The sequence below is a fragment of the Phocoena sinus genome, chromosome 10 (assembly GCF_008692025.1).
Source record: "Phocoena sinus isolate mPhoSin1 chromosome 10, mPhoSin1.pri, whole genome shotgun sequence".
Taxonomy (NCBI): Eukaryota; Metazoa; Chordata; class Mammalia; order Artiodactyla; family Phocoenidae; genus Phocoena; species Phocoena sinus.
The window spans coordinates 54,150,860-54,166,505 of NC_045772.1; the positions used below are offsets into that span (position 1 = coordinate 54,150,860).

The window sequence follows — 15,646 nt, forward strand, 5'->3', positions numbered from 1 at the left end:
ACATGCCGTGGAACGGCTGGGCCCATGAGCCATGGCCGCTGAGCCTGCGCGTCCGGAGCCTGTGCTCCGCAATGGGAGAGGCCACAACAGTGAGAGGCCTGCGTACCGCAAAAAAAAAAAAAAAAATGCACCTGGAATCCCTAGTCTCTCACATTTAAATCTTCAGAAAATAAAAAATAATAAACAAAAACAAAGCCTAATGAAAAAAATTAGGTTTCTCTTTCCCATTTCACACTTCTCTCTCAACCATAAAAAAAATTTGCAAAACACTGCAAAATCAAGTAAAACTGCTTTGAATTAGGAGAATGAATAACTAAGAACCGTCACTACTTTTACATTGCGTTTTTTTAAACACCCATTCAGTTTTCATAAGGTGTCTCAATCACTTCAACATAAGTATGTTGAGCTGGCAGTACTTGAAAGTCATATGACATTTTACACTATGCCACAGAACTGTGGTGTTCAATATGGGAGTCATTTGGCTACATGTAGCTACTAAGCACTTTATAAGTGGCTAGCCTGAATTGAGTTGTGTTCTAAGTATAAAATATACATGAGATTTTGAAGACTTAGTATGAAAAAAAGAATGTAAACTATCCCTTAAATATTAACATTGATTAAATGTTGAAATGATAATATATACTGGATTATATATGTACTGGTTTGAATATACTGGGTTAAATATATTATTAAAATTAAATGTTTCTTTTTACTTTTTTAATGCAATTTAAAATTACATATATGGATTGCATATTCAGCCCACATTATACTTCTACTGGACACTGTTGACATAAAATATTGATATATAACATCCATTACAGAAACTCAGAACATTTTTACTATCAAGAAATATGCCTATTTTATACTTATACTGATCTCCATACCTCCAAAAATAATAAATACTCATATATGTTCAAGTTTTCCTATTAATTTGCTTGCTACTTGTTCATTGATTTTTATCTCCTACTGTTTACTAAGGGACAAGTGGTAGCAGGCTCTAAAGGTTTAAAAATAATTATGGAAGAACCCAGTGTCCTTTGGGTTATTAGGTTGAGGACCAGTGGATTAATGCATAAAACAAATAACACACTGTAGGCTATACGATGTAGAGTAGACCTTTGTCATTTTGCTGGCTTCCAAGAACCTGAAGCCCTTGTCTGTGATCGGAGAACTCAACTTTATGAGTTTTGATGCAAGACAGAGCCTATCTTCCACTATTCAAAATTTTAAATGCCAGATACTTGTTTTCCCACATACCCTGGCAGCCTCCGATTATCCAAATAGGCACACCCGCCAGGAATTATGAATACGGAGGCTAGTGGCACAGAAAAGCAGAGACAAGATGGAATTCTGTCTGACAACAGCCACAGTGGAGCCAGCATCTAGTTTCCAAGGGCAGTGACGGCAGCAGAACCAGTGGTGGCATGGGGTGGCCAGTACAACCAGCAGTGCAATCTAAGGCACCCAGTCACTGTTCAGCAGAGACAACAGTAATGGTCTCACTGGCAATGAGTTTTGCTGTGGTTCTTAGCTGTTCAGCCTCCCTTCGTTCCTGTAATTTCTAAGGCTCACTCCATCCAGCCTTCTACCAATTCTGTGAGACTCTCAATGTTTTATCAGTAAACTTAATTTCTACTTAAATCAGCCCAGGTCAGCTTTCATTGCTCACAGCTAAGAAGCCTAACGGATATACTACAACTCACTTCTACAACTTTAAGAGACGGAAATGTCCCATATTAAACGAACATAGCTACTAGCAGGAAAATATAGTCAAAATAAATTACTCCAGGGAAAAATTATTGAGTTTCTGATTATCTGGGGGCAGTGCATATTAGAAACACCAGGAGCTTTAAAAAAAAAAAAAAAAGCTTGATGTCCATGTTGCAACCCATTTCAATTAAATCAGAATGACTGCCAGTGGGAGTCAAGCACTGGTATTTTAAAAAATCTTCAGGTGATTCCAATACGCAGCAAAATTTAAGAGGCTACTGTAATAACATAAGCAAAAGATGATGCTGGATAGGCCTGAGGTGACAGTGACTGAGATGGTAAAGGAGTGGTCAGATTCTGGATGCACTATGAAGATGTACAAACCACAACAAATTTACTACTATAAAAGTTCAGTAACACCGAAATTATTATGTATACTTTGTTATACTCATACACCACCTCAAACTCTCTTAGGTAATTTTCTTACTGAGCCAACTGAAATTAATCTGTGGTCACTGAGCTTTCTTCCATCATCACTTTCAAATGTTCAAACTCTCCCCCTCCTTACTAAGGCCCTATGTACCCTGCATATGCTCAATTCAGTATTTCATTCTATTTCAGGATCAACAGAGACTGATCAAACTAAACCATCATAAATCCCAATGTAATCTGTCCTAACTTCCTGAATTCTAGTCAGTTTCCAAAATCAGCAGTGCAGCATAGTGGATGCTAGATGCAGGTAAAGGATTTCAAATTTGCCAGACACTATTTTGATTTCCTCAGATAAATAAGAATTGACCCATGTATGAATCATAAACAAGTTATGAAAAATATATATTTAACAAATTTTTATATGTACACACAATAAGGAAAATAATGAGTGCTTTTTCCTTAAGTAGTTCCAAAGTAACAAGTGTTTTAAAAGATATATAACCAGTATTTTCATTCAAAGACTCAAGAAATCACCAAAAGGACTATTTGTTACCTCAGATATAATTAGAACTATCTCACAGCTCCTAATTTTTTACATCCAACTTTCTATTGTCAAACTTTGAAACTGAACGATCTTATTCTCATAGGTACCCTGTGTTGTTGGAAAGTTTCACTATCAATGTTTATTGACAACAGTTGTATATCACAGTCCCCCTAGTCACTGCAGTGCTACTTCATACCTCAGCCTAGCCTACATCTTTAAGTGTCCTGTATAAATGCAAGTATTCAGCCCAGATTTCCTTCTATTTATCAGAGACAGTCTGTGTGAAGAAGAGTCTTTAACTTCTTGCTTTAAAAGCAACCCCTACTCTGATTAGATACTTATATATCCATAGGGGAACTACTCAATTTTTTTAAATATAAATTTTATTTGTTTTATTTTTGGCTGTGTTGGGTCTTCGTTCCTGTGCACAGGCTTTTCTCTGGTTGTGGCGAGCAGGGGTTAGTTACTCTTTGTTGCGGTGCACACGCTTCTCATTGCGGTGGCTTCTCTTGTTGCAAAGCATAGACTCTAGGCATGCAGGTTTCAGTAGTTGTGGCATGTGGGCTCAGTAGTTGTGGCTCGTGGGCTCTAGAACACAAGCTCAGTAGTTGTGGTGCATGGGCTTAGTTGCTCCGCGGTATGTGGGATCTTCCCAGACCAGGGCTTGAACCCGTGTCCCCTGCATTGGCAGGCGGATTCTTAACCACTGCACCACAGAGAAGCCCCTCAATTGTAAATATAGTTATTTTTTTCCTGAATTGGCCCTTATGGAAAAAAAAAAAGTGTCAGTTCTGTAGACTTGAATAGGGATGATATAAGTTACGGTGGGTAACCTAAAATCTCTATTCCTGAGGGCAATCTATGAGTTGGGAAACAAAACCTAAAGTATTAAATATACTGCAGCATTTAATATTTGTTAACCTTAAAATTAATGTCTCTCAAGCAATATTTTATTTCTCTTTCTCAAAATTCTTTGCTTACCCAAATAGACACACCCACCAGGAACTCTGAATATGGAAGCTAGCAGTATAGAAAAGCAGAGACAAGAGAGAATGCTGACTCCTCTTTCAAGAGCACACAGAATATGCTTGTCCTCACTTCTCAATAAACTATTCCTGGGCAATCTCAATCCTATGGTTTCAATTACTTTCTAAAGGCTGAAGAATCCTAAATTATATTCCTGTCCCTTAACTGTCTCCTAAACTATAGGATTCATTAACCTATATATTTTAAAGGCACCTTAAATTCCAAATATTCAAAACGGATGCTATTATCTCTCACACACACCCCCAACTTCCACCTCAGCCCCAGATAAACCTATTTCTTCTTCCTATAATCTTTATTTTTCCGAACAGCAGCAGCACCCATCCAGTCACTGACCAGACACCTGGGGCTTCTCCCTCATCCCACAAATATAATCAGCCACAAAGGCTATGTAGCGAACATCTCTCATACTCTTTTTTCTTCTCAAATGCCACTTCTACACCTTAGTTCAAACTTCTCATTATCAACCTAAACTAAGATATTTCTCTACTTCAAATCTTGTCCTCCACCCATTCACTGTCTCAAGTCTTCAACGGTCCCCCAGAACCCACCTCTACTAGTGTTTCTCAAAACTGAGTAGTGTAAGGACATCTTTTAAAAGTTAAAAAAAAAAAAAATCTCATGGACCTGTCCAGTCAGTGACAAATTTAAGTATTTATAAATAAAATTAGGAATAAACTCCTTATTTTTATAGCTCTTAAATTATAAAGCCAACACATTCACAATAAAGTGAACACTAAGGTAATGTGACAAATAAAGCTTTGCTGAAATTAAACCACTGCTAACAACATGAAGATAGTGCAGGTTTTTCTGATTTTGACACTCCTGTAGTACCATGAGCAGTGACAGAAATAATTTTTTCCACCACCTTCTTTCTATGGCAAGTATCAAAAAGCCCTTCCATCTTTGTGGGCTGTCTATGGTTTGTACCTATGGTTGATCCCATTCCTCCTATGACATGTCTGTTTCTCTACTCTAGCTGTAAGCCCCATGAGGATAAGAAATATATTTCATTCATCTCCCCATATTACTAATGCCTATCACAGTGCCTAGCATACAGGGGCTACATAATGAACATTTCTAAATAAACAAATGAAAAGTTCTAAACAGAGGGAGGGACTTTACTACCCACTCACTGAAAAATAAAAATATGGTGGAAATTTGATCCAGAGATTGACAAAATGTCATCAGGACTGCAGTTTCATTTCTCTACCATTCTCTTGGTTCTGTCCTGTTCCCTGGGTAGGTTCATCCTCAGGCTGCTCCCAATCTTGGCAAGAAAATTAGTTCCAGCCATTCTACACCTCACAACTTCATATGACACTATCCAGAAAGAGAGAAAAGGTCTCTTCCAGTAGCTCTTGAGGAAGAGAGAGGAAGCTTTCCCTTTCCAGGATCACTCACTGGCATTATGTGACTTGGGCAGAAATAGAGGTGCGGATAGGGAGGGTTAAATTAGATTAAACTAATCAAGGTATCCTGGAGCAAGGAATGAGATTAATTCATCTAAATTCAAAGGGTTGAAAATGAAGGACGAGTGCAGCCTACCACTGAAAGAAGTAAGAGGGAATGAATGCTAGGAAGGGAATTAGCAAATGTCCACTACTAGAACCACATACAAATTTACAAAAATAATAATACGCTTCTCTTCACCAAAGCTTCTATGTTGTATTTTTTTAAAAAAACAAAAACATATTTACTTTTTATAACATCTATGAGAGTAGAGCCTCAAAATTAAAACAAATTTACCAAAGCTCCAAATTAATTATTCACAGGATGTAGCATGAAACAAGAGCTAAAGAAGAAATGTGAAATTCAAGTTAATGGCAAGTTAAGGAGAATAATGTACTCAAAAGATACTAAGGAGGTATGAAGCTGCCTGTAGACTTATGATTTCAGATGTCAGGTAAAATCAAAAGACCTAAAGTCAAGTCCTCACTTGGGAATATCTAATAGATCTAGAACACTCCCTAGAGGACAATATCCTCATTAAACAATTACTGCATTGAAACCAATAAACTTTTCTTCTGTTACATGTAATTAGCCTAAAATCCCAAAGCTCTGAAAAATATATACCTATATGGCATCCTATTCAAAACCTCTGGACTAAAAAAATAAAAACAAAACAAACAAAGAGAAACCTCTGGCTTGGGGGCTTCCCTGGTGGCGCAGTGGTTAAGAGTCCACCTTACGATGCAGGGGACGCGGGTTCACGCCCTGGTCGGGGAGGATCCCACATGCTGCGGAGCGGTTAGGCCCGTGAGCCATGGCCACTGAGCCTGTGCGTCCTGAGCCTGTGCTCCGCAACGGGCGAGGCCACAACAGTCAGAAGCCCGCATACCGCAAAAAAAAAAACAAAAAAAACAAAAAAAAACCTCTGGCTTCTAGGAAACAAATTTCCTTTAAGATACATATCAAATGAAAGACTGAAGTGCAGATTACATGTGGATAGCTAAAGATATATATGTGGTACCCCTACATATATGGTATCCCTTTTTTTCCTTCTTTAAAAATTTAATCTCCTACAAGTATCTAATTAGCACCTCTCAGAAATACAAATGCTTTGAATTACGATGGACAGAAGGATAAACAAAGATGCAAAACTGACCCTTAAGGAGAAATTTAGAAAAGAAATACCACAGCAGAAGGTAAAACATAAGAGTTATAAGGGTGCTCGCTTCGGCAGCACATATACTAAAATTGGAACGATACAGAGAAGATTAGCATGGCCCCTGCACAAGGGTGACACGCAAATTTGTGAAGCGTTCCGTATTTTTAAAGATGTTAAAAAAAAAAAAGAGTTATAAGGAAATAACTTATAAAGTAAGCTTAAATGAAAGTTAAGAAAGCAGAGGAAAACATATTAGCTTGAAAAGTCTGGGCAGGAGCTGCAACTGTTCTTGCCCCAGCACCAGCTAGTACATGGCACACAGCCGGTGTTCAAAAATTATCTCAGGAGCAAATGAATGAATATATGAATGAGTGAATTAGGGAAGAAATGAGAACATTATCTGTAAAGTTGGTTCATTCAGGCAACAAATTAATAAGCAACATGGGTTAAATTAAAGGTAGAATTTTAGCTATAAAAAAATGGAAGGAGGTGATTCCAGGACAGCAAAAGGAACCTCAAAAGCCACAGCACGGAAGAGGGAAGGAGTATTTGGAAATGGGCATATTTGGCATATGAAGAGAATATGGGCATATTTGGAGAATGAATAGCAGGCAATAGAGTTTGGCTGAATTATAAACACATTTGAGGAAAAACTGAGGGTGATGAAAGGTTGGGAAGATCAATAAGGTCTGAAATGCTATGCTGAGGAGTTCCTAAGTACAGAGTAGCCACTGAGAGTTTCTGACCTGTTCAGGTACATTATTCCGGTAGTAACATACAGAGTGGTCTTTTGTGCCATTAATGCACATCAAAGCTCAGTCATAAGATTGAAACCTGGAGCTAGAATAATAGCTAAGAAAATAGAAAAGAGGTGAGATATGTTAGAAATTACAGAGCTGGAAGGAACATCTGACAATGAATACAATGTAAAGAGAGTTGAGGGAGAGAAGACAGCCACATATAACTAAGGTAAGCAACAGTGATAAATACCATTAACAGAACAAGTGAAATGTGGGGACAGGACAAGTTTTAGGAAAAGTAAGTTCAATTACCAGAAGTTCTATCTGAAGTATGTGAAAGATACTCTGGTAGATGTGTTTAACAGACAGCTGGAAATACAGGTCTAAGCTCAGTAAAGAGAGCAGTTAATGAAGTAGACTTAGAAGTCATCAGCTCTGTAGTAAGGCCAGAAGCAATGGGAGTAGATGAGAGTGCAAAGGAGATGAGCACAGATAAAGAAGAGGTCTCAAGACAGAACTTGGGATACACCTATATGTAAAGAAAACGAGAAGGAATCCTGAAAGAGGAAGGAGAAATAGGAAAGTAGAATGTTACAAAAGTCAAAATGAGAATGACGAATAGCAACAAATAGCCATGTTGCAATAGAGTCAATGGATGCAACATTCCTAACCTAGTGGAAAGACAGTATTTTACGCAACTCTTGAGTTAACTTCAAGAAGATAAAGGCAGTTTCTCATTGATTTTTGTATTTCCTGCCATGATTTACACTTAAGAAACTAACTTCTATTAAATGATAAGAGTAATAGCAAAACCCTCTATTTTCTACATGGTTAAAAATAAGCTACACTTCTATAAAAGAAAAAAGGATGAAAATATTTTCATTTCTGGAGACTGTCTTCCTTTTTGGTTTATTAGCCTGAAACAATGTCTTTTATTTCTTCTATGTCACCAAAGCACAATGCTAAGAAGATAATACATTCTTTTTTGACTAAACTATGTTTTCACTGTCCTTTGCTCTCTATTCATTTTCATGAAAGTAAAAATACAATGGTCAAAATCTTAGTAAAAAATAAGCTATGTATGCTTTACACTTTAACAATAAATTTCAGTGGCTATGGTACTAACTTTCATAAATATATAAAACACGCTACAGACTAATCAAAAACTTTTTTAAAAGCTCTCATTGTAAAATGCTCTTAGAATACTGCAATAAGCTTGTAAAATTTTCCTAGATGTCCTAGTGAAAATGTTACTGCTTATATTACTCTTGAAGTTAACATCTAAAATATTTATCAGAAGAAGATGAATTTAATAGACCCTAGGAATCTAATGTACCTTTTCTGGAATAAAGTCAACAGCAGCATAAAAAAAAGAGTAGAGTCAAAATCTAAGATCACTAGCATGTCTACATAACTATGTAAAATTGCATTATACAGGAAAGTAAGTCTTGACCAAAATAATTTATAACTCCTTACCACACTTGTCATACTGCTCTGACTAGTGCTGACAAGTTTTTTGAATAAATTGTGAAAACTAATTTATTTCAGTGTATAAAACATGGATTTATTATTTATGCTGAGGGAAAGAACACAACTGGCTGTATCATGAGCAAATTTCTCTGACCAACGTCAACAGGAAGAAAACTATAGTACGTTATAGGATACTAAACAAAAACAGCTCCCAATTAAGCATGTATACATGATCCAGCCCTCATTCTTCACTGTCGTAAGGTCCTGAAAATGAGATCTTCACCCTAGCAGAAGAGCCAGCTGACTTGGGCCTCAGTCCCCAAATAGCTGGTTGAAGGGAAAATCCTGTCATGGTAAGTAGAGGGATCTCTCTCACCAAGGGTCCCAGCTCAGCCAGCTAATGCATAAAAACAACAGACACTGAGGAACTCTACCACAGGAACCTTTGCTTTTATAGGCAAAAATCCCTGCCAACCAAAACTTAAATGTATAAGAAGAAACAAAGTACATAGCCTGAGAAGACTACTTGTGCTTTGTTATATACACCCTTACTGATTCTACTTCATTTAAAAAGAGAGAGAAAAAAACCCATCCTCAATCCTAATTCTGACCACCTCAAGTCAAATGCCCTTCATTCCCTTTCCTCTTCTATCACCCACTCCCTGGACTTCATCATCCTCTAGTGCAGCACCACTTGGCAATCTGAAATCCAGTATCTCCACTTTTGTCCCTTTTGTCCTTATCCTTCTAGCTCTCTCACTCCCCAACACCACTATTCTTGGATTAAAGTGTTCCAATTCAATTAAATTGCTGCTAGTCCCTTAACCTTTCCATCTTGCAAGCAATCAAAGTTGTCTTGGATTGCCTTCTTTGGGAATCCAACCTAGATCTCATGATCCATCATCATTTCAACCACTTTTCCTGCGAAGACTCTTAAGTGTTCCAAGTCGATTTCTCCTTCACTTCTACAAAGTGATCCACTGCTCCCCTCAAACTTCCTATCACTATTTTCACCACAAACTACTCCTAGCAACAAGCTTGTTTCCTATCTTACCAAGAAAACAGAGGCCATAGGTCAAACTGTCCACAAATTCCTATCCCTCCATTATGCCCCTCGTTCAAATTTATTACATTCAAATCCATTTTTTTTCTTTTACCCTTCTTCTGTCAGAAGATAATGTGTCCCTTCTCAGATTGAAAGCCAGTTCATACACTTAAGCCCCTGAAACTCCAGCTTTCTCAGGGACCTTGCTCTAGCCAAGTATTCCCTTTCTCTCCCATATCCCTAACCTTAGTCACCCCAGCTGCCTCTTTCCCTTTAATGCTGTTATTTCCCAAAGTTCCTCCTGATATTCTCGTTCTATACACTCTTCCCGGGCCATTTTATCTACTCCTGTGGTTTCTACTAACATGTATAACTGACACGCCTAAATCTAAAATTCTAGACTTCCCTCTTAAGAGCCAAGCCATCATTTTCAAACACCTACTGATCATTTCCACTTAGATGTCACACATAAACCTTAAACTTAATATTCATGACTACTCATTTTCTCCAAAAACATTTTTTCCTCTTAGTGATTTACCCAGTTTCCCAAGCCAGAAACCTGGGAGGTATCACAGATTTCGCTTTCTACATTATAAAAAGGTCACTGTGCCCTGGTAATTTTACCTGCTAAATCTCTCTAATCCATACTCTCTCTTTCACCCATGTCTACCACAATGCAAGCCACTTTCTGTCTACCCCTACTGCTACCTCAGTGCAGACAATCATCTCTATAAAATTTGCTCTCTATGCCTCAATCTCAATCCCCTCTAATTCTTCCCTTCAGCACTGTTACTGTAATGTTACTGAATATAAATTTGATATTACTCCCTCTCTTAAAAAGCCTTAATGGCTTCCAATCACCTTCAGCATGAAATTTCTTTTACGTGGAACACAAACATGTGCTATTTCCTCTGCCTAGAATGACCCCCTTCTTCTCTTGGCTGGCTTCTACTCATCCTATAAAGACTCAGCTCAGGAATTACAAACTCGCTCTGACCACACTTCTAGGCTCAATTAGATCCCTCTCATCTGTTTCCACAGAGTAGTGCCTGCAAATAGAAATGACCAAAAAGGTTTTATTCGTTAAATACATAAAACCTCAGAGTTTCCTGCCTCTGCAGGCCACTGAATATCAATTACACCAAAGTGATTTTACAAAGTTTTAAAGTAATTTTTAAGACAATGAAAAAAACTTTTCATACAAATATTCCAGAACAAATTAGCTAGTATGCCTACGCTAAAAAAAAAAAGGCTTCCCTGGTGGCGCAGTGGTTGAGAATCCACCTGCCAATGAAGGTAACATGGGTTCGAGCCCTGGTCCAGGAAGATCCCACATGCCATGGAGCAACTAAGCCCATGTGCCACAACTACTGAGCCTGGACGCTACAGCCCGCAAGCCACAACTACTGAGCCTGCGTGTCACAACTACTGAAGCCCACACGCCTAGACCCCGTGTTCCGCAACAAGAGAAGCCACCACAATGAAGCCCGTGCACCACAGTGAGGAGTAGCCTCCGCTCGCGGCAACTGGAGAAAGCCTGCACGCAGCAACAAAGACCCAACGCAGCCAAAAATAAATAATAAAATAAATAAATTTATTAAAGAAAGAAAGAGAGAGAGAAAGAGAGCGAGATAAAGAAAGAAAGAGAAAGAAAGTTATACTGCTGAAGCATGAAAATTCATATTTAAGGAAAATAAGGAGAAAAAAGGAAGGACTATTGCTGTTATTATTTAATTACTATATTATAAAATGACAAAATGATATTATAGCCACTATAAAAACAACTTAATATGCAAATTGTTTTGTAAATGAAAACAATTAAGTTGGAGAAAACTGTAGAAAATCCAAAGATAAGTAATAAATATCAGTAAGTAAGACATTATCCTTTATCAACTCTTCTGTTTTTGTAACAGATTTGAAATCTTAAAAAATCCAGCTTATTATTAAGAAAAATATTAAAGCCAAGCACTATGGCCAAAAAGGTAGAAATTATTAAAACGTAAAGACTAAACATAGAATGTCTCACTTCATTCTACCTGGTTTATAAAGTAATGGAGAGGGACTTCCCTGGTGGCACAGTGGTTAAGAATCCACCTGCCAATGCAGGGGACATGGGTTCAAGCCCTGGTCTGGGAAGATCCCACACATCGCTGAGCAACTAAGCCCGTGCACCACAACTACCGAGCCTGCACTCTAGAGCCCATGAGTCACAACTACTGAAGCTCGCGCGCCTAGAGCCTGTGCTCCGCAACAAGACAAGCCACTGCTTGCCGCAACTAGAGAAAGTCTTTACACAGCAAAGAAGATCCAACGCAGCTAAAAAAAAAAAAAAAAAAGTAATGGGGAAGGAGACAACCATTCCAAAGCACATGTGCAGTTAGCACTGTATTGTATTAAGTTCTTGAGTAGGCTTTTAAGTAGTTCAAAATGACTATTTTTCAGATAATGTTTGTGAAGATACTGGGAGAATGTTAACCAGCAAATCAGTAATATAGATGGAAAAGCTTCTTATACATAGAAAGGCTTTGCCTTAGGGTCTACCAAGCATACCTCTCCCCTGACCCCCATCCTCCTAAAAAATAAATACTACTAAAAACTTACCAGTTCTTTTAAGAACAAAAGTCAAAATACAGCACTGCTATCAAATTACCAGGGAAAATTTAATTCAACCAAAATATTTCTTGAAAGTCAAGCCTCTCTCCTAAAAAACCATCACTATTAGGCTAATGACTTCATTCTTGTTTTACACTTGTGACACAGTCAAGGTTTTTTTTTCAATTCCTAAAGGACTGCCCTAAGCATATTAAAAGTGCCACTGGTTAAGAAGTCAAAGTTCTTATATCCAACAAATTCTTGTGGAGCCTGTACTATACACAAAATTATGTATCAGAGATAATCACACCAAAAGTTACTTTTGCCATAACCTAGAAGACTAGGTACAATTACTAAATACCTCTTTAGCTAAGGTTCAAGTAAAAAAAGCTAATGAGCTTTATTGAAAGTTCCTAGATTAGAAAGGGACTGAGTTTTAGAACTTTGTAAATTAGCTGTTTGGAGCTCTGAATGCATTTTCCAATAGAAATAATGTAATAAATGGCAATTAAATCCGCAAGCCAGCCCACAAAAGCCTATGATACAGAGGAATCACAATTTTTATATGGATTATAAGAACTGGGAATAGCCGGTTCTATAAATTATTGTTAAAATTACAAAACAGGATTTGAAATTTTCTAATTTCCTTACAATTAGAACAGCCTATTTCTTTAAAATTATTTAAAATGGCCAAATTGGTTTTTTGTGTGTTTTTTGGCCAAATTCTGTAAAATACTTTTTATAACTTTGAACAGATCATATAGAGAAAATAATGAAAATCGATATCACAACAAACTACTGACTGTCTGAAATAAAACTTATAATAGTCATCTTTCCAAAAGTGGCACATCTGGTTTCCATCATTGGGTAGGTAATATTTTCTTACTTTATTAAAAAAAATACTAGATGGAGTTTGTTGAAGAATGATGAGACCAAAGCACTTACAGAAAAGTTAAGGTTCCTTAGAAGTCTAAAATTCAAACTTTATTGGGTAAATTCTAATTATGAAATTGCAGGTACTCCAAACTACATTAAATAGGAAGAAATATAAAATAATTGCTTTTACAAAAATGTCACTGAAATATCTTATTTCAGAAACGTGAAAAGAAATTGAGTAGCATCTTTAAAAAGTTTAAGAGAAATAAAATAGCATCTTAAGATAAAAAGCCAATAGAGACTAAATGTTAATAATTTCAATTCAGGAACTATTTGGAGAATTTAATTTGTATATATTAACTTGAGCCTGTTTAATAATACGCTTTTTCCCTCTTAAGACTTTCTCATCATAATGTAATAAGCCCACTATTTTACCCTATTTTACATCAGAAAGAAAACTGAAGCTCAAAGAGGTTAAGTAAGATGTCTTTCTGTTTTGCTAGCACTTAAATTCAGGTGTATTCTATTTGACTCTAAGCCCAAACTTCTCAGTACAGTATTGCTCATAACAAGGCTTAAATGATTCCTGTGGCTCTTCACTGTTTGTCCTAAGTCACGTGTCTCTAGATAATTGAATACTTCATGAGATTGGTAAGAGTTAAGCTGCATGACCCATGACAAAGAAGGAAAGCTACTTCCAATTGAGCGATATATACTATAAACGCAAAGGGGCACAGACTGTACAACAACTATGATTATTAGTTTTTAGAAGCAACAAACATAAGTTTCTGAATCCTGCCGTGACCAATTTAGTGTCTGAAAACGGCCAGAAAAGGGGAGGGTACCATACACCTAGCTGAATTCGCTGAATCGGCTCAAGCCGCGAACTTCCTTCCTAATCTGGTGGACAGGACGGTAGAGAAAATGAAAGCGCCTCACACTCGCCAAAGCAAACTATAAAAACGCTTGTGGAAAAACCCACCGGTTCGTACATCTGGAAAGGTGGAGGGCCAAAGGGGAATCAGACAGGGCTGGAGGATGCAAGTGAAGGACGGGATCTAACAGGACCGGCTATGCTCACCGTGCCTTCTCCCGAAGTCGCCCGAAGCTTACCTCCTTGACAGGTGGGAATTTCTTCTTGCATTCCAGGGACAGGGCCCGCAAGTCGCTCTGCATATTCTCCAGCAGCTTCTTAACCGCCTCGGGGCTGTTGGTGCCAGACATGATCCACCAAGCTCCGTGCCAATTTCTGAGCGGCGCAAACGAACTCCGGCACCTGTCAGCTCCGTGGGGCTACAGGCAGCTCCTTCCAGGAGCCTCCGGCCCTTGGGCTGTCCGCCTCTAGGGCTCCGCGGGGGCTCGGCCCAGCCTGGGCAGCGAGCCCGAGCGCCCCCGACAGCCTCCTCGCAACTCCCCCGGCTCTTATCCGAGGGGCCCCCGCAGTCGCCCCGCCCCGCTAGCCTCCGCCGTCTCTGGCAGAGGAGCCCACAAGGTGGGCAAGTCCCTCCCGCTGACGCAGGCTGGGCCACACCGGTTGTCACCAGCCAAACTGGTGAGAAGCTTCAGCGCTGTCTCCCCAGACCACCCAGACTCCCCAGACTCCCCGACGCCATTAGCCGAGTCGCCCACAATTCCGAGCGCGGCCGGGACACGTCAGCTGCACTTCCGGGCACCACGGCCACCGCCTCCGCCGCGGCCAACCCGGGCGGCGAGCCTCAGGCAAGGCGTGGCTAGGGGCGTGGTCACGCTCCGGGCAGACCCGGATCAGGCCCGGGGCGCTTCCCGGGGCCCCCGCTCCCGGCCTCCGAGCCGGCTTGAGGCGCAGTTTGCCTCGAGATTCACTTCCTTTTAGGTGACAGGTGTCTGAATAGAGCCCCTGGTACTCGTTGTTGTACCTCTTTGCGTATGTTTGTGTTAAATTGTATTTCGGTGTAAACAGTTTGCTTCCTTTCGGATTAATCTTCATTTGTCTTGTCCCTCTTCATTTCTGCCTCTTCGAATCTCGGGGCTAGTGGCCCCAAATCAACGCTTACCTTCTGTTAATTTTTTCCCCCTGAGGACCTAAATTGCAATTCCTCCACAGAGTTGTACAAAGCATGCTGGTGCACTTACTGCGGAGCACTTATTTTCGTAATCTGTAAAATGGAACATTAAACTGCCCTCTATTCCAAACCCTCCGCTGGTTTTCCATTTTGCCCAAAGTAAAAGCCAGAATTCCTCTTTTCACCTACCTGGCGCTCTGCGATCTGTCTCGCCTCCTTTACTGCGTGTCTGTCTCCTCGCTAAAATGAAAGTTTCAGAAGCGTTGGGTTTTTTTGTTTTGTTTTGTTTTTTTCTGTTTTGTTCCCTGCTGTATCGCCAGTGTTTAGAACAGTGCTTGGCGCAAAGTAGGTGATCGATTAATATTTGTTGAATGAATGGATACCCTACTAAAAACAGCATTTTGATGCTCAAATAAGGAACCCATATAAAAGCCTTCATTAGGTCTGAAGTGCCAAACACATGGGAGGCAAAGATAAACCGAAATGTCATCTGTGCTTCTACGAAGATCCAGGTCACTATACTTTTGTCCAAAACATTTT

At 39.1% G+C, this 15,646-nt stretch overlaps 1 protein-coding gene and 1 non-coding gene across 5 annotated transcripts in view; one reads left to right on the plus strand and one right to left on the minus strand.

Moving 5' to 3' along the window:
• The window catches only part of MON2 (MON2 homolog, regulator of endosome-to-Golgi trafficking), a 132,186-nt gene extending 117,436 nt beyond the window's left edge, over nt 1-14,750 (minus strand). The window contains exon 1 of one of the 4 annotated variants that reach the window (XM_032645103.1): nt 14,178-14,750. In XM_032645103.1, coding sequence (XP_032500994.1) covers nt 14,178-14,288 — 111 coding nt within the window. In that variant the 5' untranslated portion in view covers nt 14,289-14,750. The remainder of the gene's footprint in view (nt 1-14,177) is intronic. The other 3 variants (XM_032645104.1, XM_032645106.1, XM_032645105.1) reach the window with 3 other exon arrangements.
• LOC116761418 lies at nt 6,401-6,507 on the plus strand. The gene has a single exon (XR_004351986.1). It is a non-coding gene; the product is annotated as a U6 spliceosomal RNA (small nuclear RNA).
• Nucleotides 14,751-15,646: the final 896 nt, after the last annotated feature.